Source organism: Polyodon spathula, chromosome 4, assembly GCF_017654505.1.
Source record: "Polyodon spathula isolate WHYD16114869_AA chromosome 4, ASM1765450v1, whole genome shotgun sequence".
Classification (NCBI taxonomy): Eukaryota; Metazoa; Chordata; class Actinopteri; order Acipenseriformes; family Polyodontidae; genus Polyodon; species Polyodon spathula.
In genome coordinates, this window is record NC_054537.1 from 97,544,401 (window position 1) to 97,570,233 (window position 25,833).

Below are 25,833 nucleotides of genomic sequence, written 5' to 3' on the forward strand. Positions count from 1 at the left end.
GGGAGAAGTTAGACAACAAGCAGTGGAAGGGTTGAAGAACATAGACAGCTGTGCTCTACCAGGCAAACTAAAACTCTGGTGCTTTCAGTATGGTCTACTGACGAGGTTGCTGTGGCCATTGACTGTGTACAAGGTTTCTTTGACAATAGTAGAGACGCTGGAAGCTTTAATCATTTCATACATCAGGAAATGGTTGGGAGTTCCACGCTGCCTCAGCAGAGTGGGACTTTATGGTAAAGGAATACTGCAGCTACCAGTCTCTGCTCTAACCGAGGAGTTTAAGTGCGCCAAGGTCAGACTGGAAATGACATTAGTAGAGTCACGCGACAAATGCATAAGGGAGGCAGCACCTGTGTTGAGAACTGGAAGAAAGTGTGCGGCAAAGAAAGCTGTGGAAGATGCAAAGGCTGCCCTTCGAATTGATGATATCATGGGGCAAGTTCAGCATGGAAGAGGGGGTCTTGGTCTCAGTTCAGCTCCTCCTACATGGCACAAGGCAGCCCCAGCTCAAAGGAGGAAGCTGGTAGTCAACGAGGTGCAAAAGCAGGAGGAGAGGATGAGGTGTGTAAAGGCCATTTCCCAGGCCAAGCAGGGAGAATGGATGAGATGGGAAAGTGTGGAACAATGCAAGATTGGCTGGCAAGACCTATGGTAAATGGAACAGAGCAGGATCAGTTTCCTCATCAGGTCAACATATGATGTTCTCCTATCACCACAGAAACTAAATCTGGGTAGGAGAGGATCCCTCATATCCTTTGTATTCATCACCTGCAACATTAAGGCACATTTTGACAGGAAGTAAGGTGGCTCTTAGCCAAGGTCGGTTTACTTGGCGCCATGACCAGGTGCTGTGATGTTTGGCCTTAGCAATGGAAGACAAGCGTAACCTGACCAATAAGTTGCCACCTGTTCCATCAAAAAATTACATACAAAAGACAACATTCCTCCTCCCAGGAGAGCAACCACCAAGAAAAGGTGTTAAAACCAATCCTCGCCCAGGACAACTGGAAGCTGCTAGAGACTGGAAAATGCTGGCAGATGTTGGTCAACGGCTTATTTTTCCACCTGAGCTTGCCACCACTAACCTTCAACCAGATATTGTCTTGTGGTCTGGATCAGAACGCCTTGTTCACCTGGTAGAGTTAACAGTGCCATGGGAGGATGCTGTGGATGAGGAGTACGAGAGGAAGAAACTTCAGTATGCTCAACTAGCCACTGAAGCGGAAGAGCGAGGATGGAGAGTCCGGGTTTACCCAGTGGAAGTGGGTTATCCAGGATTTGTGACACACTCTACAACCCGGTTTCTCAGAGACATCGGATTCAGTGGCCAAGAGTTGCGTCGCACAGTGAAGAACTTATCTGAAGCAGCAGAAAGGAGGAGCAACTGGCTATGGTTGAGACGGAAAGATTCTGGCTGGGGATCTCAAGCACAATAGAAAGAAAAAAAAGCTGACATACAGGTAAGTAAGCTGGGCTGAGTTGAGTGGGAGACGGAGGGGGGGTGATGCTGGGACGCCAGAATCACCTTCGAGCCCTCTTGAGGTGTTGTGGGCTAGTCGATAAAACACTGAGGATGGAAGGTGCCCACTTGAAGACCCCAGAGATGTACACTACTTAGTTCAGTCCGGACGGTTGTCATGCTGATCCGCTGGGAAGGCCGCACTGTGGTTGATCCCCGGAGCCAGCATCGCAGCCGTTGTTTTGTGCTGATGCGCCAGGGAGGCAAATAATCTGATCCCTGGAGCCAGCATTACACTTCAGCCATTAACACCAGACAGAAGGATATCTACATCATTATATGGAAGGAAATGCAAATGGATGGAGACACATATGGATCACATTAGTTTACTGTACAGCTACGTCTTAGTTGGTGCTTATCTTGGCAAGAGCAGAGTTAAAATCAGCATGAAGTTTTAACATCTACTCTCGTGAAATGGAAATCCTGAGTAAACTAAATCGGACCTCGGGTCCTGTGAAGACCTCTACCTCAGATCAATGCATGGGACTCCTTAAATCAAGCTTTGCACAGCTCAGTTTAATGATGCACTGTACACTGCGCTTTGCACAGCTCAGTTAAATGATCTGCACTGTACACTGCACTTTGCACAGCTCAGTTAAATGATGCACTGTACACTGCGATTTGCACAGCTCAGTTAAATGATCTGCACTGTACAATGCACCTTGCACAGCTCAGACAAATTATCTAAACTGTAAACTGCACTTTGCACAGCTCAGTTAGATGATGCACTGTACACAGCGTTTTGCACAGCTCAGTTAAATGATGCACTGTACACTGCACTTTGCACAGCTCAGTTAAATGATTTACACTGTACACGGCTCTTTGGACAGCTCAGTTAAATGATACACTGTACAATGCACTTTGCACAGCTCAGTTAAATGATGCACTGTGCACTGCACTTTCACAACTCAGTTAAATGATCTACACTGAACACTGCGCTTTGCACAGCTCAGTTAAATGATGCACTGTACACTGCGCAAAGCACAGCTCAGTTAAATGATGCACTATACACTGCGCTTTGCACAGCTCAGTTAAATGATGCACTGTACACTGCGCTTTGCACAGCTCAGTTTGATGATCTACACTGTACACTGCGCTTTGCACAGCTCAGTTAAATGATGCACTGTACACTGTACACTGCGCTTTGCACAGCTCAGTTAAATGATGCACTGTACATTGCACTTTGCACAGCTCAGTTAAATGATGCACTGTACACTGCACTTTGCACAGCTCAGTTAAATGATGCACTGGTCACTGCACTTTGCACAGCTCAGTTAAATGATGCACTGTACGCTGCACTTTGCATGGCTAAGTTAAATGATGCACTGTACACGGCGCTTTGCATAGCTCAGTTAAATGATGCACTGTACACTGCACTTTGCATGGCTCAGTTAAATGATGCACTGTACACTGCACTTTGCACAGCTCAGTTAAATGATGCACTGTACACTGCACTTTGCACAGCTCAGTTTGATGATCTACACTGTACACTGCGCTTTGCACAGCTCAGTTAAATGATGCACTGTACACGGCGCTTTGCATAGCTCAGTTAAATGATGCACTGTACACTGCACTTTGCATGGCTCAGTTAAATGATGCACTGTACACGGCACTTTGCACAGCTCAGTACCATGTTCCATACTGTACACTGCGCTTTGCCCAGCTCAGTTAAATGATACTCTCTACACTGCACTTTGCATGGCTCAGTTAAATGATGCACTGTACACTGCGCTTTGCACAGCTCAGTTAAATGATGCACTGTACACTGCACTTTGCACAGCTCAGTTAAATGATGCACTGTACACTGCGCTTTGCACAGCTCAGATAATTGATCCACACTATACACTGCACTTTGCACAGCTCAGTTAAATGATGCACTGTACACTGCACTTTGCACAGCTCAGTTAAATGATCTACACTGTACACTGCGCTTTGCACAGCTCAGTTAAATGATGCACTGTACACTGCACTTTGCACAGTTCAATTAAATGACCTACACTGTACATGGCGCTTTGCACAGCTCAGTTAAATAATGCACTGTACACAGCGCTTTGCACAGCTCAGATAAATGATCCACACTATACACTACACTTTGCACAGCTCAGATAAATGATGCACTGTATACTGTGCTTTGTACAGCTCAGTTAAATGATGCACTGTACACTGCATTTTGCTCAGCTCAGTTAAATGATCTACACTACACTGTGCTTTGCACAGCTCAGTTAAATGATGCACTGTACACTGCGCTTTGCACAGCTCAGTTAAATGATGCACTGTACACTGCACTTTGCACAGCTCAGTTAAATGATGCACTGTACACTGCACTTTGCACAGCTCAGTTAAATGATGCACTGTACATGGCGTTTTGCACAGCTCAGTTAAATGATGCACTGTACACTGCGCTTTGCACAGCTCAGTTTAATGATCTAAACTGTACACTGCACTTTGCACAGCTCAGTTGAATGATGCACTGCACTTTGTCCTTTGCACAGCTTGGTGAAATGATCTACACTGTACACTGCGCTTTGCACAGCTCAGTTAAATGATGCACTGTACACTGTGATTTGCACAGCTCGGTTAAATGATGCACACTGTACACGACGCTTTTCACAACTCAGTTAAATGATCTTCGCTGTACACTGATCTTTGCACAGCTCAGTTAAATGATGCACTGTACACTGCACTTTGCACAGCTCAGTTAAAAGATGCACTGTACATTGCACTTTGCACAGCTCAGTTAAATGATGCACTGTACACTGCACTTTGCACAGCTCAGTTTGATGATCTACACTGTACACTGCACTTTGCACAGCTCAGTTAAATGATGCACTGTACACTGCACTTTGCACAGCTCAGTTAAATGATGCACTGTACATTGCACTTTGCACAGCTCTGTTAAATGATGCACTGTAAACTGCACTTTTCACAGCTCAGTTAAATGATCTACGCTGTACACTGATCTTTGCACAGCTCTGTTAAATGATGCACTGTACACTGCGCTTTGCACAGCTCATTTAAATGATCCATATTGTAAAGTGCACTTTGCACAGCTCAGTTAAATGATGCACTGTACAATGCGCTTTGCACAGCTCAGTTAAATTATGCACTGTACATTGCACTTTGCACAGCTCAGTTAAATGATGCACTGTACACTGCACTTTGCACAGCTCAGTTTGATGATCTACACTGTACACTGCACTTTGCACAGCTCAGTTAAATGATGCACTGTACACTGCACTTTGCACAGCTCAGTTAAATGATGCACTGTACATTGCACTTTGCACAGCTCTGTTAAATGATGCACTGTAAACTGCACTTTGCACAGCTCAGTTAAATGATGCACTGTACACTGCACTTTGCACAGCTCAGTTAAATGATGCACTGTACACGGCACTTTGCACAGCTCAGTTAAATGATGCATACTGTACACTGCGCTTTGCCGAGCTCAGTTAAATGATGCACTCTACACTGCACTTTGCATGGCTCAGTTAAATGATGCACTGTACACTGCGCTTTGCACAGCTCAGTTAAATGATGCACTGTACACTGCACTTTGCACGGCTCAGTTAAATGATGCACTGTACACGGCGCTTTGCACAGCTCAGTTAAATGATGCACTGTACACTGCGCTTTGCACACAGCTCAGTTAAATGATGCACTGTACACGGCGCTTTGCGTAGCTCAGTTAAATGATGCACTGTACACGGCGCTTTGCACAGCTTAGTTAAATGACCCACACTGTACATTGCACTTTGCACAGCTCAGTTAAATGATCTTCACTGTATATTGCACTTTGCACAGCTCAGTTAAATGATGCACTGTACACTGCGCTTTGCACAGCTCATTTAAATGATCCATATTGTAAACTGCACTTTGCACAGCTCAGTTAAATGATGCACTGTACAATGCGCTTTGCACAGCTCAGTTAAATGATCTACACCATACAATGCACTTTGCACAGCTCAATTAAATGATGCACTGTACACTGCACTTTGCACAGCTCAGTTAAATGATGCACTGTACACTGCACTTTGCACAGCTCAGTTAAATGATGCACTGTACACTGCGCTTTGCACAGCTCAGTTAAATGATGCACTGTACACTGCACTTTGCACAGCTCAGTTAAATGATGCACTGTACACTGCACTTTGCACAGCTCAGTTAAATGATGCACTGTACACTGCACTTTGCACGGCTCAGTTAAATGATGCACTGTACACTGCACTTTGCATGGCTCAGTTAAATGATGCACTGTACACGGCGCTTTGCACAGCTTAGTTAAATGACCCGCTCTGTACACTGCACTTTGCACAGCTCAGTTAAATGATCTACACTGTACACTGCACTTTGCACAGCTCAGTTAAATGACCCACACTCTACACTGCACTTTGCACAGCTCAGTTAAATATTGCACTGTACACAGCGCTTTGCACAGCTCGGTTAAATGATCCACACTGTACACGGCGCTTTGCACAGCTCAGTTAAATGATCTACGCTGTACACTGCACTTTGCACAGCTCAGTTAAATGATCTACACTGTACACTGCACTTTGCACAGCTCAGTTAAATGACCCACACCCTACACGGCACTTTGCACAGCTCAGTTAAATGATGCACTGTACACGGCGCTTTGCACAGCTCGGTTAAATGACCCACACTGTACACGGCGCTTTGTACAGCTCAGTTAAATGATCTACGCTGTACACTGCACTTTGCACAGCTCACTTAAATGATGCACTGTACACTGCGCTTTGCACAGCTCAGTTAAATGATGCACTGTACATTGTGCTTTTCACAGCTCAGTTTAATGATCTACACTGTACACTGCGCTTTGCACAGCTCGGTTATATGATCCACACTGTACACTGCACTTTGCACAGCTCAGTTAAATGGTCTACACTGTACACTGTGCTGTGATCAGCAATATAGAGGGTCATAACAGTTACATTCCTTGATGAAGATGAGACAAAGAAATCAATATTAAATCAAATCAAATAAAAGTTTATTTATATAGCGCCCTTGTGACAGAGATTGAATGACGCTTGGTGTTAGAGTGACTGGACCTGAGAGGGCGATAGATAAAGGGAACAGAGTACCCTTGATTAAAAGGCATGACACTTTATTCCCGTGGGTAGGTGGAACTTAATGACCTGGACGGGAAATGGTGTGTCATCCGCGGATTGGAGAAGCGGATGCGCTCGTTAACCAATGGGTCATGAGGGAAGGTATAAATAGGGATCATTCAAAGTAATCTGTTCCTTTGACAATAATAAAGAATGACCTAATAGGAGACCCTGTATTTAGGAAACGAGAGTGTTGTGTTTGTTAGTTGTCTTGTTAAACTGTCTGAAAATCTGTTTTACTAATAATACTAACATGATCCAGAGCTGAAGCCACAGGCCAACATCAAACCCGGACACCAGCCCTTTTCAAGGAGAACTGTCTTTGCACCACGAGCACTAGATTTACTCACCGTAGGATCTGTGTCTGTGTTTTGTGTGGGTGAAAGAAACTGGACTTTTGGTTTTGGGTCAAACCCGAAGATTACAAACAAAGTGATACACTATATACATCTTAGGGTCGGGCTAGCGACACCGCCCACTGACCACCCACAGACCGCCCACAGAGCGCCCTAAGATGTACATAGCAGCCATTTCGCTGACCTTGTTGTGTTGACTTGTGACATAAAGGAAATCACCACTGGTGGAAATCAAGCAGGAATAAAAGGGTGCAAATCTGCTACTGATCAGAACAATACAATCATACCCCCTGGAATTGGATTTGAAATGATATTTAAACAACATTGCAGACACCAGTATTGAATAACAGTACAATACAATAATACCCCCTGGAATTGGATTTGAAATTATATTTAAACAACATTGCAAACACCAGTATTGTATAACAGTACAATACAATAATACCCCCTGGAATTGGATTTGAAATTATATTTAAACAACATTGCAAACACCAGTATTGTATAACAGTACAATACAATAATACCCCCTGGAATTGGATTTGAAATTATATTTAAACAACATTAACAACAGTACAATACATTTGGAATCAGTAGACAAAGACAGATGTTTTTTAATGATTTTTTTTAATTGTATCCTCACCAGTAATTCAGTTTCAAATTATTTCAATGTATTTATTTATATACTGCCTTTTACCACAGTATCTCAAACTGCTGTACATGTCCGATAAAACAGAAAAAAATATGTGTAAAATTTCAGAGTAACTATAAATAATTAAAATAAATTAAAACAATTGAAGAAAACAAGAGATTAATAAGAATGAAAACACAGAATTACAAGCAGCAGCAAATGCAATCGCTACAAACAGTTCTGTTTGTAAATTAGTTAAACAAAAGCTAAACTAAAAGTATGTCTTTAATCTTAATTTAAAAAAAGGCCCATGAGTTCCACGATGTGGGGGCATTATAACTAGGGCTTCTGTTTTCAGGTTTTATTAGTTGTATTTTTTGGTGTTTATTCTTAGCTATTTTCGCCCTTTTTTTCGGGGCTTTTGATTTTGATATACTGCATGAAGATAGTGTTTTCGGTTACTTTCCAAAACGCTTGAGCGTTTTTTTTTTTTTTTTTTTTTTTTTGTCAAAATATGTATAGTAGTAACTCGACAGTACTTGCACACTTAAGTTGCACCTTCTTTCCTTTGCTGTCTTCCACAATGAAATCCCTCTGGTCACTATCTTAACTGTAATACAGCTTTAAATCCATCTAACAAGCCTCTATCCTGATTGGAATCTCGTTTTAAATGTCGCAAGCAGAGTCTCCAATAGAAATGTAGGAATGTGCTGTCACTCAGTAGTTGGGAGGGTTTAAAGTATTCAGAACTAATCAATGATAGACACAAGTCAGGAAGGCGGGACATTTCCCAGGAGCACAGGGAAATGTATCTGGTATTATTTTTGTAGTAGGTTTTATTTTATTTTTTATGTGAAAAGGGTAAAGTCAACATGAATTGATTAAACGTTTCCACAGTTTTTCCGGTGTTTTCCGGTGTTTACTGGCTGTCCAGTGATTACTTTTTTTTGTATCAGGGTTTTTTTTATTGGGTTTAATCAGTTAAAACTGAAAATCAGAAGCCCTAAATATAACTAAATGCACTTTCCCCTCTCCTTTTGAAGTTCATCTTTGGGAGGCATGGAAGTTAGGGTTATGGTTAGGGTTGGGGTCAGGGTTAGGGTTAGGGTTGGGGTCAGGGTTAGGGTTAGGGTTAGGTTTTGGGTCAGGGTTAGGGTTATGGTAATCCAGCCCAGCCGCAGAGGGACAGTGTGCATGCGCTTTAATTGACCAGCATTGGCTCATATGGCATGCACTTTTCTATGCGTTCATTTCTCTGGCCTTCCCTCAGGCAGCAGTGTTTTTACCTCAGCTGCACTCTGATGAACAAGTCAGTGAACAACAGAGGAACAGAGGAAAAGAACTGTGGACTGGGGCACTGCCGTTGAGTTAGACCTACGAGCCAAAGACCTAGTAAGAGTAATCATTGTCATAGCATGCTGATTAAGAGTCGTCACATTAAGTTTTCCTCATCGTTTTAAGGTTTATATATAAGAGCTATTGCACCATTATCAGCCATTTACAATCATGATAGTTTCATAAGGCACTTCCAGTGATATTCATGCAATGTGGCTCAGGTACTTTGCAGGAACTTCCACACAGACAATATTTCTGCATTTTCTTCCAAGAGTTACACTTGCTGGTGCTTAGCTTGCATTTCCCTGCAGGTCCTGCTGTTCAGATGTGATTCCAGCAGTGAGATACGTACTGTTTTCTTCATGTCTGTAATGCCTGGAATTACGTCTCTGCATCACTAGAAGGACTATCTGTAACCCGAGTGTGGATGAAATGAGTGGGGACACTACAGTACTAAAACACACTGCCATCTGTCCTAGTGCAAACTAGACAGGAAATACAGAAAAACTACTGCAAAATGCCTCTTAAAATTGGCTTTAGTCATCAGATGGTGAAGGGGTTAACTTAACTATATAGTAAATGGTAGATTTTACAAAGACATTTTAAGAATTAAAACAGGAGATTAATAAGAATGATAGCTCAGATTTGATCCATACATTTCAAATGCACACAATAAGCCAAGTTAAAATAAGTAAAGCCATCCGCACCCATACAGTATAAATGAAGTTTATAACTAAAGTTTGGGAGGAGGGTCAGACACCAATCTCCGCGCCACCAAATTGAATCATTCAATTTACCCATTAGCTAATTAAGATCGTTAGCACTATAAATACCCTCTTCAATTCTCATTTGCATTTCAATTTCATCGTAACCTCCCCATCTCCACCTGTGGGGGTCTCCACCTCGTCCAGTTGGCCAGGCAGCGAGCCCTCAAACCAAGTTAGGTTTGATGCCAAACGAATGCATACATAACATATTTCTGTGTAATTTTGCATACTCTGCATTATTCCCAATACATTTGTACTAAAACATGTTGTGATTGGTGTTTGTCTCGAACTACTGAAAGATGTGATCTCTACCTCAAGTGCCAAGTGACTTACAGGGTTTGCCCCAACCTGTATTTAAGCACTTATTCAATACAAAAATGTTAGTCCCAATTGTGCCTAGTTTAACTTGGCCATCTAATATCACCTCTTCTTCTTCTTCTTCTTCTTCTTCTTCTTCTTCTTCTTCTTCTTATTATTATTATTATTATAGACTGAAAAATCAATTATTGTTATACTTAATAACAATCATAAAATATGAGATTTGAGTCCAGACATTCAGGGGAGACCGCAGCTTGAAGACAACGCCTTCGACCCTGGCACATCTTCTTATTCTAATGGTAGTGCTTTTAATACACAAGTGCTAATACTTACTATTCAGCAACAAGGAATGGGTTGTAGCTAATTAATTAATTAATTCCATAAACCCTGCCTGTCATGGACTTTTGTTCATTACGTACAGGTTGTGAAGGATAATGAGATAGACTGAAAAATCAACCTGGCTGTTATACTGACACCCAAGACAGGACTAAAAGAAACAGAACAGATACGAGCAGCTACTAAATCAGACAGGACGAAAATAAACAGAACAGGTACGAGCAGCTACTAAATCAGACAGGACGAAAATAAACAGAACAGATACGAGCAGCTACTAGATCAGACAGGACGGAAATAAACAGAACAGATAGGAGCAGCTACTAAATCAGACAGGACGAAAATAAACAGAACAGATAGGAGCAGCTACTAAATCAGACAGGACGAAAATAAACAGAACAGATACGAGCAGCTACTAAATCATTAAAATTAAGAACAAGAGTAAAACAGGGCACCTAAACTCACACTCTGCAGAGTTTAAACTAACTGATGGAATCCAGTAGTTTGAGAAGAAAATGTGGACTACAATATTTAAATTCTGAATTTGAAGTCTTTAATTGCGTAGCAACAGAAAACACACGTAGCAAAGAGGCTATGTGTTTTAGTTGCAGCTACACGTACACTGTAAAATGTTCTGTGCAACGTGAGTGCAATTTATGTAAGGTACTGTACAGTATTATAACATGCCAATGCAGTACCATGATCTATTTTGTGTTACCGGTAGCCTGGAGGGTAATGCAAAAGAAAGTGTGCTGGGTTTAGCTAGGGACTGCTGGATCTGGTAACAAACTTGGGCAAAGAAACACTTTCAGATACTTTCAAATTCTGTCAGCGTTGCACTGCCTATATCATATAAATAATGAAACTATAACGTGTTTCTATCTTCAGAACTCCACATTGGAAACCAGCGTAACAAATGCAAGTGCACAGCAGGTGGGTGAATGGGATTTTAGCTATAGCTATAGCTTTATCATTAGCTATACCATTTGAAGGGCTTTTTAACAGCTTTTAAAACCATGCAATAAAATGAGTCACTGCAAAGTAACAGCTTGTCATCCCAGCACTCCCTTTACTGCAGATATTCATATTTTCCAAGAACTCTTTCACAGCTATTGTTCATCATTACTGTACGATTCTAGAATGATAGGGTGCCCTACTGTGAAAAATGACTGTTTTGTTGTATATACTTCTAAATTAGATCACCATAGTACTATATAAATAATATAATATTAAATGAAATAAGGTGTCTTAAAAGAAGAAAAAAACAACCCAAGGATGCAAATTGCCCTGGCAAGTGTGCACACTCTACGATAATGGGTTTGGTATAGAACATCCACAACCCACAAAGCACCTGCCCCACATTTGCACTTCAAACGTAATTCTGTCTACTTCTTTTAAAAAAGAGGGAAATTTTGGCTTAATGAAGCTTATAAAAATCTCTAAATATAAATGTATCAGATATGATAAAAACAATGTCCAAGTAATACCAAATTCTACAAGCTGCGAATTCATCAGCTCCCCTTAAACAAGTTGATCTTGCCGATGCTGACGAGCGTTCTGGTGATGTTGTATTCATAGTCCCCATCGTGGACCCCTGTTTTTCTGAAGGCTTCTCCTCCAATGTTCTCCCAGTAGTGATGCCAGTTGCCCTCAGTGTTTGCTCCAAATCCATAAACATTTACCTGTAGAAGGTGAAATGTTTAATACAGTGCAATGTAGATTATAGGGCATGTTAACGTGCCAATAACCCATTGCTCCTACTAATTCCATTGAAGGGTATTGGCTGTATTCCATACTATTAAAAACTCCAAACCAATACAACTTTCAAAACAAAGCTACATGACTGTAATTATATCATTAGAGAGGTACCTTTATGTTAAAATACTTTGCAACCACAGGATTCAACGCTATGATGTTAAGGGCCTCAAGCTAAGGCTTTATTGAAAGTGGTCTTACCTCATCACATGTGTGAACAGCAAACACTAACGCCAGAAATCCAGTGGATGGGTACCTCCCCCGGTTTTCAAGCCAGTTGTCGTTCACGTACTTGAAAAAGGTTGGGTTGAAGATTAAGATCTGTATGAAAAAGAAACCTCTCTGTTAGACTCCACAATGCACAGCATCTTTCATTTTATATTCCACCTTTTTATATTGCTGTGTTAATTGTACATTTGAAGATTTGATGCTGGTTATTAAACTAACTGTGTGTGTGTGTGTGTGTGTGTGTGTGTGTATAATAGATATATATTATATATTATATATAATATAATATATATATAGATATATATATATATATATATATAATATCAGTACAGTTTGTCATACGTTTACATACCCCAAGGAAATGTATAATTTCCGACATTTCTTGAAGCTACAAGAAATAGATTTGTACAATTATTTACTTACAGCAATTTTTTTGCTGAATAATTATAAAATATTCATACCCTTTGATGCTATGATAGTATTGTCTATAAGGTGCTATTTCAATATGATAATGCAGAACCTTATTCTAGAAAAGTCTAGAAAGTGCTGGATTGTAGGTGAACATTCTTAGAGAGTATAAAAGGGTTAGGCATAGGATGATTGCTCTCATTACCAATAAGTCAATATGGGAAAAAGTAAAAAGCTACCTGAAGACCTTAAGCAGAAAATGATTTATTGTCATAAAGCTGTAGAAGATTTCCCAGCATTTTAGTATCCCAATTTCAACTAGTGTTCCTATTACACCGTGTAACTAAAGTAATACAAAAATGATTACAAATGATTTAGACGTGAGTAGTTTTTCGAGATTTACGATTATACTGTAAATACAGTATAATCGTAAATCTCGAAAAACTACTCACGTCTAAATCTTTTGTAGTCATTTTTGTATTACTTTAGTATAAATATATGTTAATTTGGATTCATATGTTGTTTTTTTCTGAAAAGACACACATTTGCCCGTTTTCCCATTGGAAATAGTGATATTTCGAAATATCACTGTCCTGGTCACAAAAGCAAAGTTTGTGGGGAATAATAGCCATTTTCTATACTTTTGAGGCATAAGCTATTAGGAAATAACACTTACTACCCAGGAACAAAAATTGTGTTACATATTGTTATCAAGAAGTACAAGACTTGTACTGTCACAATGCTCTATCGGTCTGGAAGGAAGAAGGTTCTTTCTTACCGTGAGTTCAATACAATAACATTGATGTTTCAATTACTATACAGCGAGTTCAATACAATAACATTGATGTTTGAATTACTATACAGCGAGTTCAATACAATAACATTGATGTTTGAATTACTATACAGCGAGTTCAATACATTAACGCTGATGTTTGAATTACTATACAGCGAGTTCAATACAATAACATTGATGTTTGAATTACTATACAGCGAGTTCAATACAATAACATTGATGTTTGAAAATCCTCCCCTGGGGTCCTGAGGATAGCGGTTGAGATACACTGCTTTACAGCCTTACCTGAGAACCCAACACAGTGTCACACACACAACTGTTATTCAGTGGAAGGATTTTCACTGAATTCTGGGGGTCAGTACAGTATGCTGAAGTGCCTTATACAGTAGCAGTTTAAGTGGAAATGTATTGTACAGGTTAACACTAAGAACACAATACACAGGGCATCACTACAGATATCTAACCCAGAACTCACCTTGTCCTTGCTGGCTGTGATTTTGGCTAAAACTCGAGTATATGTCCTGTAATGTAAAAAGAAAAATCAATTCATCATAAACTACACTTCAAACTACAGTGGGAAGCTTGGCACCATTTACTGTGCTTTGTAACTAACCAGCTATCTTTTTGAATGGATTAAATTGATAAAAAAGGCTGTATATTAATAAAACTGTTCTACACTGTTGTAAGTTTCTTAAACAACTGTTTTGAATATGTGTACAGTGTGCATTCTTTAAAAAGCTACAAATCGCATGGTGTGTATAGATGCCACTCTGTGCATTTGAACACAGGACGGCATTTTTAAGTTGAAAAGAACAGAACTCTTTTTTTCCAGAGTGCAATCTTCATTGCTGTTATTCCCTTTGTGTTAATACAGTTCACATGGTGTAGGGTTTAGTATTATATCACATGCAATGAATGCTTTCATCCACCAGAGGGAGACCAATTTCCACAACTGTGACATGCATCACAGCTAAATTAAAACAGGTGGCTTCATGGAAAGTGTAACCTTATGTTAATGCTGCTGGAGGAATGACAGACAGAGACTCTTGTTACCTCAGTTACTGTATATGAACTTTGTTTTATTTCAGTGGGCACTAAAAATGGTAGGTCAAACACTAAAGCAGCAGTAACATTTGGACATATTGTAAATGACTTCTTTTAGATTTTTCTGACCCCCTCTTTTTTAAATAAATTGTTGATTAGTAGTCAATCTCTTACTCATGCAGTAATTATTAAAATAAACTTGCTTTATTCATACTGCCTTTTACTTACTGTGTGATGTGTCCTGTTGTCAGCGCACTCAGAAGCCACTGCAAGTCAAGGGTTTTGAAGGGAATCAGTACCAGGCTAACGTTCGGTTGCAGGTGTTTGGCACTTTCTGGGTACATGAAGTGATGAGTGGTTTTGCTGCCCACATCCTTTTCATATCCATCTGTTATAGCTCTGTTCATTCTGTAATGAAATAGTAGTGGGATATAGTTTTTATTGCTATTATTTTGCAATACAAGGCACTAGGTTTGTAATAGTTTTTTTTTTGACAGATTATGTAAAATTTGTCTGTGTGTTTATTAATATTTAAACAGGTATCCAAATGGTTGAAAAAAATATTTATATTCATGAAACTGATCTACACTGTTACAAGTGTATTTAACAACAGTCTTGAAAACCTGAATGCGTACAAAAGATTCTTACCCACTGCCATGACGATATTATCAGAGAATCGGAAGATGAAATGATACAGAATACTGATCGGCTGAGCTGAGGTTAATCAGTGTGTCTTTGCAGGTTCATGCCAGAGAATCGGAAGATGAAATGATACAGAATACCGATCGGCTGAGCTGAGGTTAATCAATGTGTCTTTGCAGGTTCATGCCAGAGAATCGGAAGATAAAATGATACAGAATACCGATCGGCTGAGCCGAGGTTAATCAGTGTGTCTTTGCAGGTTCATGCCAGAGAATCGGAAGATGAAATGATACAGAATACCGATCGGCTGAGCCGAGGTTAATCAATGTGTCTTTGCAGGTTCATGCCAGAGAATCGGAAGATGAAATGATACAGAATACCGATCAGCTGAGCCGAGGTTAATCAGTGTGTCTTTGCAGGTTCATGCCAGAGAATCGGAAGATGAAATGACACAGAATACCGATCGGCTGAGCCGAGGTTAACCAGTGAGTCTTTGCAGGTTCATGTCAGAGAATTGGAAGTAGAAATGATACAGAATACCGATCGGCTGAGCCGAGGTTAATCAGTGTGTCTTTGCAGGTTCATGTCAGAGAATTGGAAGATGAAATGATACAGAATACCGATCGGCTGAGCTGAGGTTAACCAGTGAGTCTTTGCAGGTTCATGTCAGAGAATTGGAAGATGAAATGATACAGAATACAGATCGGCTGAGCTGAGGTTAACCAGTGAGTCTTTGCAGGTTCATGTCAGAGAATTGGAAGATGAAATGATACAGAATACCGATCGTCTGAGCCGAGGTTAATCAGTGTGTCTTTGCAGGTTCATGCCGGAGAATCGGAAGATGAAATGATACAGAATACCGATCGGCTGAGCTGAGGTTAATCAGTGTGTCTTTGCAGGTTAATTCCAGAGAATCGGAAGATGAAATGATACAGAATACCGATCGGCTGAGCTGAGGTTAATCAGTGTGTCTTTGCAGGTTCATGCCAGAGAATCGGAAGATGAAATGATACAGAATACCGATCGGCTGAGCTGAGGTTAATCAGTGTGTCTTTGCAGGATCGAGCGGAAGATGAAATGAGCGATCGGCTGAGCTGAGGTTAATCAGTGTGTCTTTGCAGGTTCATGCCAGAGAATCGGAAGATGAAATGATACAGAATACCGATCGGCTGAGCTGAGGTTAATCAGTGTGTCTTTGCAGGTTCATGCCAGAGAATCGGAAGATGAAATGATACAGAATACCGATCGGCTGAGCTGAGGTTAATCAGTGTGTCTTTGCAGGTTCATGCCAGAGAATCGGAAGATGAAATGATACAGAATACCGATCGGCTGAGCCGAGGTTAATCAGTGTGTCTTTGCAGGTTCATGCCAGAGAATCGGAAGATGAAATGATACAGAATACCGATCGGCTGAGCTGAGGTTAATCAGTGTGTCTTTGCAGGTTCATGCCAGAGAATCGGAAGATGAAATGATACAGAATACCGATCGGCTGAGCCGAGGTTAATCAGTGTGTCTTTGCAGGTTCATTCCAGAGAATCGGAAAAAAGGTTCCATGGATACTTTATATAATCTACATCAGGGTTAGGCAGCCTGGGTCCTCAAAGCTTGTTTCTATTCCAAGAATGCCCTTATATAATAAACTGAGCCAATCAACAATGCCCTTTTATAATAAACTGAACCAATCATAACCTACCATGTCCTGGAGCCAGGGCTCCAGTTAAGGTGTTGGGTCTGGGAGTAACTGACCCTCTAATTTTAACACTGAGAGTAAAATGTATTTGCAGGGGGTGAAATGCAACATTACCTTTAAGACATGAGTAATCTTGGTAAATGCTGTACAATCTTTAATGTTAATGGGGTAGGCATGCTACTTTGTACTACTGCAGTGTACAACCACGCATGTGTTTTCCAAGGTTCTTCATCGGTCCAGCACATTTGTTTCGAGGTATCACACTGACTCTGCATATTGATTACGTTACTTATATTTTAACAATAAATTACTAAACTCAGTGAACATGTTAACACTTCAATATAAAGCCATACTGATAAATAAAATAAGGAACTGTATTAATAAGTTATAAAACCGTATATTAATATTAATATTAAATGGTTCCAGTTGGATTTGTGTTTACGGCTTCGAATTTTTTTTGTTCTTACTGTGATTGGCTGCAAAGGCAACAGGGCTAGCCAGAGATTGGATAATGTTTGTTGGGTTGTTTTTTCTTGTGTACAGTTTCCTAGTAACTGAAGGTATTGTATTCTGGGAGATGTAGTTGTTAATGGACGTTTTAGGGGAGGCAGACAAGCTGTGCAGCAAAATTCCCTGGAGCTCAGCAGAGCAGAGTGTCGTCTTCAGTTACTTTCAACGCAGAGCTCCCCAGAGCTCAGGAGAGTGTCGTCTTCAGTTACTCTCAATGCAGAGCTCCCCGGAGCTCAGGAGAGTGTCGTCTTCAGTTACTCTCAACGCAGAGCTCCCCGGAGCTCAGGAGAGTGTCGTCTTCAGTTACTCTCAACGCAGAGCTCCCCAGAGCTCAGGAGAGTGTCGTCTTCAGTTACTCTCAACGCAGAGCTCCCCAGAGCTCAGGAGAGTGTCGTCTTCAGTTACTCTCAATGCAGAGCTCCCCGGAGCTCAGGAGAGTGTCGTCTTCAGTTACTCTCAATGCAGAGCTCCCCAGAGCAGAGCAGAGCATTGTCTTCAGTTACTTTCAACGCAGAGCTCCCCAGAGCTCAGGAGAGTGTCGTCTTCAGTTACTCTCAACGCAGAGCTCCCCGGAGCTCAGGAGAGTGTCGTCTTCAGTTACTCTCAACGCAGAGCTCCCCGGAGCTCAGGAGAGTGTCGTCTTCAGTTACTCTCAACGTAGAGCTCCCCGGAGCTCAGGAGAGTGTCGTCTTCAGTTACTCTCAACGCAGAGCTCCCCGGAGCTCAGGAGAGCGTCGTCTTCAGTTACGCTCAATGCAGAGCTCCCCGGAGCTCAGGAGAGTGTCGTCTTCAGTTACTCTCAATGCAGAGCTCCCCGGAGCTCAGGAGAGGGTCGTCTTCAGTTACTCTCAATGCAGAGCTCCCAGGAGCTCAGGAGAGTGTCGTCTTCAGTTACGCTCAATGCAGAGCTCCCCGGAGCATAGCAAAGCGTTGTCTTCAGTTACTCTCAATGCAGAGCTCCCCGGAGCTCAGGAGAGTGTCGTCTTCAGTTACTCTCAACGCAGAGCTCCCCGGAGCTCAGGAGAGTGTCGTCTTCAGTTACTCTCAACGCAGAGCTCCCCGGAGCTCAGGAGAGTGTCGTCTTCAGTTACTCTCAACGCAGAGCTCCCCGGAGCTCAGGAGAGTGTCGTCTTCAGTTACTCTCAACGCAGAGCTCCCCGGAGCTCAGGAGAGCGTCGTCTTCAGTTACTCTCAATGCAGAGCTCCCCGGAGCTCAGGAGAGTGTCGTCTTCAGTTACTCTCAATGCAGAGCTCCCCGGAGCTCAGGAGAGTGTCGTCTTCAGTTACTCTCAACGCAGAGCTCCCCGGAGCTCAGGAGAGTGTCGTCTTCAGTTACTCTCAATGCAGAGCTCCCCGGAGCTCAGGAGAGTGTCGTCTTCAGTTACTCTCAACGCAGAGCTCCCCGGAGCTCAGGAGAGTGTCGTCTTCAGTTACTCTCAATGCAGAGCTCCCCGGAGCTCAGGAGAGCGTCGTCTTCAGTTACTCTCAATGCAGAGCTCCCCGGAGCTCAGGAGAGCGTCGTCTTCAGTTACTCTCAATGCAGAGCTCCCCGGAGCTCAGGAGAGCGTCGTCTTCAGTTACTCTCAATGCAGAGCTCCCCGGAGCTCAGGAGAGTGTCGTCTTCAGTTACTCTCAATGCAGAGCTCCCCGGAGCTCAGGAGAGTGTCGTCTTCAGTTACTCTCAATGCAGAGCTCCCCGGAGCTCAGGAGAGTGTCGTCTTCAGTTACTCCCGCAGAGCTCCCCGGAGCTCAGGAGAGTGTCGTCTTCAGTTACTCTCAACGCAGAACTCCCCGGAGCTCAGGAGAGGTGTCTTCAGTTACTCTCAACGCAGAGCTCCCCGGAGCTCAGGAGAGTGTCGTCTTCAGTTACTCTCAATGCAGAGCTCCCCAGCTGAGCTGGCTCCAGTTACTCTCAATGCAGAGCTCCCCGGAGCTCAGGAGAGTGTCAAGTGTCAGCTTATCGGCTGATCAGGGTGAACCCATATTCCACCTAAACCTTTATCTTAATTCCACCTATCGGCTGAACCTTTATCTTAATTACCCCAACTGAGCTGGCTCCAGCTTATTGGTTGATCAGGGTGAACCTATATTCCACCTAAACCTTTATCTTAATTACCCCAACTGAGCTGGCTCCAGCTTATTGGTTGAAAGGGAAACTACCCTGTCTCTCTGTAAAGTTATAATAACTGTATGCTAACTCTGTATGGCAGAACACTGCTCGGGCTTCCTAACACTGACGTGTTGAGCTGTTCTCGTTTGCGCAAACTAATAAAGCTTTATATCTCTGAACACCTGGTGCAGTTGGCTCTTTAAAGTTGCGGACCTGAAAAGTTCCACGACAACGTGAAACAAACAATAAACAAAAACCTGTTGCCGCACCTTTGAGTTTATTGCCAGGAACTCTTATCCTGTTGTAAACCAATCCGGACCTTTGAATTTATTGCCAGGAACCCTTATTTAAACACATCTATTAGTTACTGAATTACTAAGGATGGGATGATTGTTGCATACTGTGACAGAGATCGAATGACACTTGGTGTTAGGTCTCCTTCCCGACCGGTGAGGGCACTAGAAAGAAGGAACAGAGTAACCTTAAACAAATGGCAAGACAATTTATTCCGACGGGTAGGTGGAAGTCAGCCATTTAGGAAAGGGGCGGAGCTACGGCACCCATGCTCACTGACCCGGACGGTAAACGGCGTGGCATCTGAGGATTGGAGGAGCGGATGCACTCGTTAACCTAGGGGTCATGGGCAAGGGTATAAATAGGGGGGCGTGGCTTTGTGATCTGTTCCTTTGCATTTCCTTTAAGCCAAATAACCAAGAAGGAGCCTGTCTTGTGTATACTAAAAACCGTGAGTGTCCTTCTTGTCTGTGTATTAACACTGTTTGTCTTGTGTGTCGTTTTGCACCAAGAATACTGAGCACAATCCGAAGCTGCAGCCGCAGGCCAGCGTAAAACCCGGATATCACCACTCACCTTTTACACTACAGGAACCACGAGCACTAAAATCACGCAGTGTAGGAATTGTGTCTGTGTTTTGTGTTTTGTGTGGGTGAAAGAACTGGACTTTGGGTTACGGGTCAAACCCGTGGGATTATAATCAAAAGTGAAACACACCGCTGTACCATTTCCAACATTATTATTATTTGTTGGTTTGCTATAAGGCTCTGGACATTGAATTAATTTAATAAACACCCTTGCACCTGTACATCATCGTCTGTGTCATTTATCCACTCTGCACTACACTCACCTGCACGTATTCACCACTTTGCCACAATACCAATTTAGAAAGGTCAGCACGAATGCTGGATAGCTTTAGCCATAGCTCAGCATCAATACACATAGCAGGTTATTATATCAATTATATTTGTATGACCTAACCCAATATAAAGAACCTGTGGATTTTAATTAAGATATTGCATTCTATGTTACGCTAAGATTTTTCAAGGTTGGGTGGTTTTCAACCCAATACTAAAATACAAATTATGAACCCTTGTAAAGTATTTGTTTCAGAAATATGAATGGGAAGAAAACAACCTTTATGTACTCTTGTGACAGAGAAAGACTGATTCTTGGTGATAAATCTCCCGCCCGACCTGTGAGGGCGCTGTGTAAAGGGAACAGAGTTCCCTGGACTGGATGGTTAGACAATTTATTCCCAGGGTTAGGTGGAAGTCGTCCACCTAGAAAGGAGGCAGACCTACGGTACACTAAATCATCGATCCGGAAGAGAAACGATGTGGCGGCCGTGGACTGGAGGTGCAGTTGCATTCGTTAACCAAGGGGGCATGATTGACGGTATATAAGGAGACGTAGCGAGGTGATCTGTTACGTTGTATGGTTAAATGCTGAACAGGAAGGAGAACGTAAAATATATTGTGAGTGTTTTGTTTGTTTTGTTTGTCTAAAATCTACTTGTTTGCTAACACGATCCGGAGCTGTCGCTACAGGCCAGCACAAACCCGGACGACACTGCACTTTGTTTCATGATGAATTGTATTTGCACCACAGCACTCACTTTGGACTTGTGATCGTGTTTTGTGTTTAAGTGCGTGTTTAAAAACACTGTGTATATTATTTCGGGACTGAACCAGTGTATTGCCTGTTCTATTTATTGTTTACTGTTGTCGTCAATCTTTGGATTATAAATAAACCATAATTTCACCAGTACTTTGTTGTTTGTCATTGTCTTGAACACTGCATCACCGCTACACCTGTGCACTGCAAATCACTTTGCCACAGCACTTTACAAGGCACATTATGTACAGTTTTTTGGCAAAAGTGTTATCCGGTATCTGGGGAATAACAGTGGATTGTAGTTTATATTTAATGTAACAGCTGCATTTTGTTAACAAGAAAATAACAACATATGTCAGGGAGATAAAAACCTTCCAACACTCAGCAACTCAGATGGCAAGTAAGTCACAGTATTACATTTGGGAAAGGAGACTTGGGAGGTACATTTGATAGCCTGTCACATCTTCCACATGGGTTTGTGGTCTCAGTTTGGTCCTACTCACAATGAGTTCATTACCACACCTTTTACATGGCTTTGTGGTCTCAGTTTAGTCCTACTCACAATGAGTTAATTATATCACAATGTTTGTCTGTCTCTGCTTTGATGGGTGCGGCCTGGGACAATGTACAATGGCAGTGAATGTTCAGGCAGGGCCATGAGACGAAATGTCATTACAATAGTGTGGCAAAGTGCCCTGCCCCTGGGCTATTTATTTGAGATATGTTACATGTAGTGTTTTAATGTTTGTATATAGTCATTGGTACACAGGATATAATCGGGTCTGTGTAACACTTTAAAATGTATATTTGTATTTAGGCACAAGGATTGGACAGCACTTCATGTGCAAGTAAAATGTAATAATATGTGAGCACGGGGAATTGCACTTTATTAATTCACGTGCAGTTGTACCGCGGCTCCAATTGAATGATCGGGGTTGTGTGTTCGGTGAGTGGAGAATGGGATTGGAGACGGAGGTAACGATAATAAGAATAGTTCAAGTGTCAGCTCACCGTGTTTGTCTGTGTAGTGTGTTTTTGTTTGTCTCTTTGTTTTGGCTGCCAGTGCCGTGTCCTGTTTTTTTGTACTGTTGTATTATATAATAATAAACCGTGCAGCAGCGCATCCATTTATCATTCCATCTTGCAGTACTCTGTGTTTCTTCTGGTCTGACATCCCCACTACAGCCGTCTTTGTCACAAATAGCCATTATTTATTCCACTTTATTTTCATGAACACTGCATGACTTCACATTATTGTGTGCTTGACCAGGCGTTACCTAGTTGCATGCATTACTTCCTTACCTGAACACAAAGTCATTGAGGTCAATCTGGGAGCCATAACTGGATCCCTTTAGGTTCCCAGAGTTCCCGACGACGGCACACTTCCTGCAGCGAGAGGCCCCCCAGTCCAGGTACATTTCTTTGCTGGGGATGATGTTAAACAGCTCCTTCATTACCGCAGTGAGGTTGGCAGGATCCTTCACATGCTGAAGCATCTAGAGAGATCACAAGCAATGTGTTTCCAAACAAGCACGTGTTATCCTTGAGGGCTCTATAGAAAAGTATTTTCAAATTACTGTATCCCCCTGTACAACCCAAAGGACATACAGCCAATGGCAGGCCAGTGGTCGAAAACAGCTCACTGATGAAAGAGTCCAAAGGAGGCTGACACGAATTGTGCAGAGCAACAGACGAGCTACAGTTAATCAACTGACAATCCAGTACAACATTGGTGTCGAAAGACCCATAAAAGAATGCACAACTCATTGTACCTTGACACGAATGGAGTATGGCAGACAACGACCTAACAGAGTTCCACTTCTTTCAGCAAAATACAAGAAACTGTGGTTGCAGTGGGCTAAGGAATGAAAACACTGGACACTGGAGGATTGGAAAAACATTGCCTGGTCTGATGAATCCCGGATCCTGCTGTTTCACGCTGATGGGAAGACTAGGGAATGGCGGAAACCACATGAGTACATGCATTAATCATGCCGCGTGTCAAAATTGCAGGCTGCTGGTGGTAGTGTGATGGCGTGGGGTGTGTTTTCATGGCACACATTGGGCACCTTGATAAAAGTGGAGCAACGTTTGAATGCCACAGGATATCTGAACATCATTGCCAATCAGATGCATCCCTAATAATGCCCCATGCCACAAGGCTAGGATTGTCCAGGAATGGTTCCACGAACATGACAGTGAATTCAGCTTACTGCAGAGGCCTGCCCAGTAGCTAGATCTCAATCCAGTTGAGCATCTGTGGGATGAGATGGAACAAGCTATTCAGAGTAGAGATCCACTACCAGCCAACTTGACACAACTGTGGGAAGCATTGGAGTCAACATGGGCCAGCATCCCTGTGGAACGCTTTCGACACCTTGTAGAGTCCATGCCCCGACGAATTGAGGCTGTTCTGAGGGCAAAAGGGGGTGCAACTCAATATTAGGAAGGTGTTCCTAATGTTTTAAACACACAGTGTGTGTGTGTGTGTGTGTGTGTGTGTGTGTGTGTGTGTGTGTGTGTGTGTGTGTGTGTATATATGTATATATATATATATATATATATATATATATATATATATATATATATATATATATATATATATAATAATATATATATATTACTACAGCTAGTGAATCAATTAGGAGATCTAATGAGTCATACTTTAACATTCAGCATTGGGCCCAATTCAAAAACCTTGAATTTGACGGGTTTTTTTTTTAACGAAATTCACTGTCTGTTTTTATATTCACGAAACTGACTGTTCAGCAATTGTATTCTTTACTGACAATCAAGGAACTCTCATGCAAAATGAAATCAGGAGGAGGACTTGTACCTGCATGCTGCCTGTGTTATAAACAGTTACAAGGAGAACAGCATTCACTTGACATCTAAAGAATTACAAGCAGACCAGCACTCACTTCACATATAAAAAGTCACAAGACCCGCACTCACTTTCACATCTAAAGAGTTACAAGAGTCACCAGCACTCACTTCACATCTAAAAAGTCACAAGACCAGCACTCACTTCACATCTAAAGAGTCACAAGACCCGCACTCACTTCACATCTAAAGAGTCACAAGACCAGCACTCACTTCACATCTAAAGAGTCACAAGACCAGCACTCACTTAACATCTAAAGAGTCACAAGACCCGCACTCACTTCACATCTAAAGAGTCACAAGACCCGCACTCACTTCACATTTAAAGAGTCACAAGACCAGCACTCACTTCACATCTAAAGAGTCACAAGACCAGCACTCACTTCACATCTAAAGAGTCACAAGACCAGCACTCACTTCACATCTAAAGAGTCACAAGACCCGCACTCACTTCACATCTAAAGAGTCACAAGACCCGCACTCACTTCACATCTAAAGAGTCACAAGACCAGCACTCACTTCACATCTAAAGAGACACAAGACCAGCACTCACTTCACATCTAAAGAGTCACAAGACCAGCACTCACTTCACATCTAAAGAGTCACAAGACCAGCACTCACTTCACATCTAAAGAGTCACAAGACCAGCACTCACTTCACATCTAAAGAGTCACAAGACCAGCACTCACTTCCCATCTAAAGAGTCACAAGACCAGCACTCACTTCACATCTAAAGAGTCACAAGACCAGCACTCACTTCACATCTAAAGAGTCACAAGACCAGCACTCACTTCACATCTAAAGAGTCACAAGACCAGCACTCACTTCACATCTAAAGAGTCACAAGACCAGCACTCACTTCACATCTAAAGAGTCACAAGACCAGCACTCACTTCACATCTAAAAGAGTCACACAAGACCAGCACTCACTTCACATCTAAAGAGTCACAAGACCAGCACTCACTTCACATCTAAAGAGTCACAAGACCAGCACTCACTTCACATCTAAAGAGTCACAAGACCAGCACTCACTTCACATCTAAAGAGTCACAAGACCAGCACTCACTTCACATCTAAAGAGTCACAAGACCAGCACTCACTTCACATCTAAAGAGTCACAAGACCAGCACTCACTTCACATCTAAAGAGTCACAAGACCAGCACTCACTTCACATCTAAAGAGTCACAAGACCAGCACTCACTTCACATCTAAAGAGTCACAAGACCAGCACTCACTTCACATCTAAAGAGTCACAAGACCAGCACTCACTTCACATCTAAAGAGTCACAAGACCAGCACTCACTTCACATCTAAAAAGAGTCACAAGACCAGCACTCACTTCACATCTAAAGAGTCACAAGACCAGCACTCACTTCACATCTAAAGAGTCACAAGACCAGCACTCACTTCACATCTAAAGAGTCACAAGACCAGCACTCACTTCACATCTAAAGAGTCACAAGACCAGCACTCACTTCA

At 42.1% G+C, this 25,833-nt stretch overlaps 1 protein-coding gene across 1 annotated transcript in view; it reads right to left on the bottom strand.

Moving 5' to 3' along the window:
- Positions 1-11,102: 11,102 nt before the first annotated feature.
- LOC121314019 (CMP-N-acetylneuraminate-beta-galactosamide-alpha-2,3-sialyltransferase 1-like) overlaps positions 11,103-25,833 on the bottom strand; it is a 62,851-nt gene continuing 48,120 nt past the window's right edge. The window contains exons 3-7 of the mRNA XM_041246780.1: positions 22,773-22,966; positions 14,836-15,015; positions 14,039-14,084; positions 12,336-12,455; positions 11,103-12,061 (exon numbers count right to left, since the gene is read on the bottom strand). Coding sequence (XP_041102714.1) covers positions 11,891-12,061; positions 12,336-12,455; positions 14,039-14,084; positions 14,836-15,015; positions 22,773-22,966 — 711 coding nt within the window. The 3' untranslated portion in view covers positions 11,103-11,890. The remainder of the gene's footprint in view (positions 12,062-12,335; positions 12,456-14,038; positions 14,085-14,835; positions 15,016-22,772; positions 22,967-25,833) is intronic.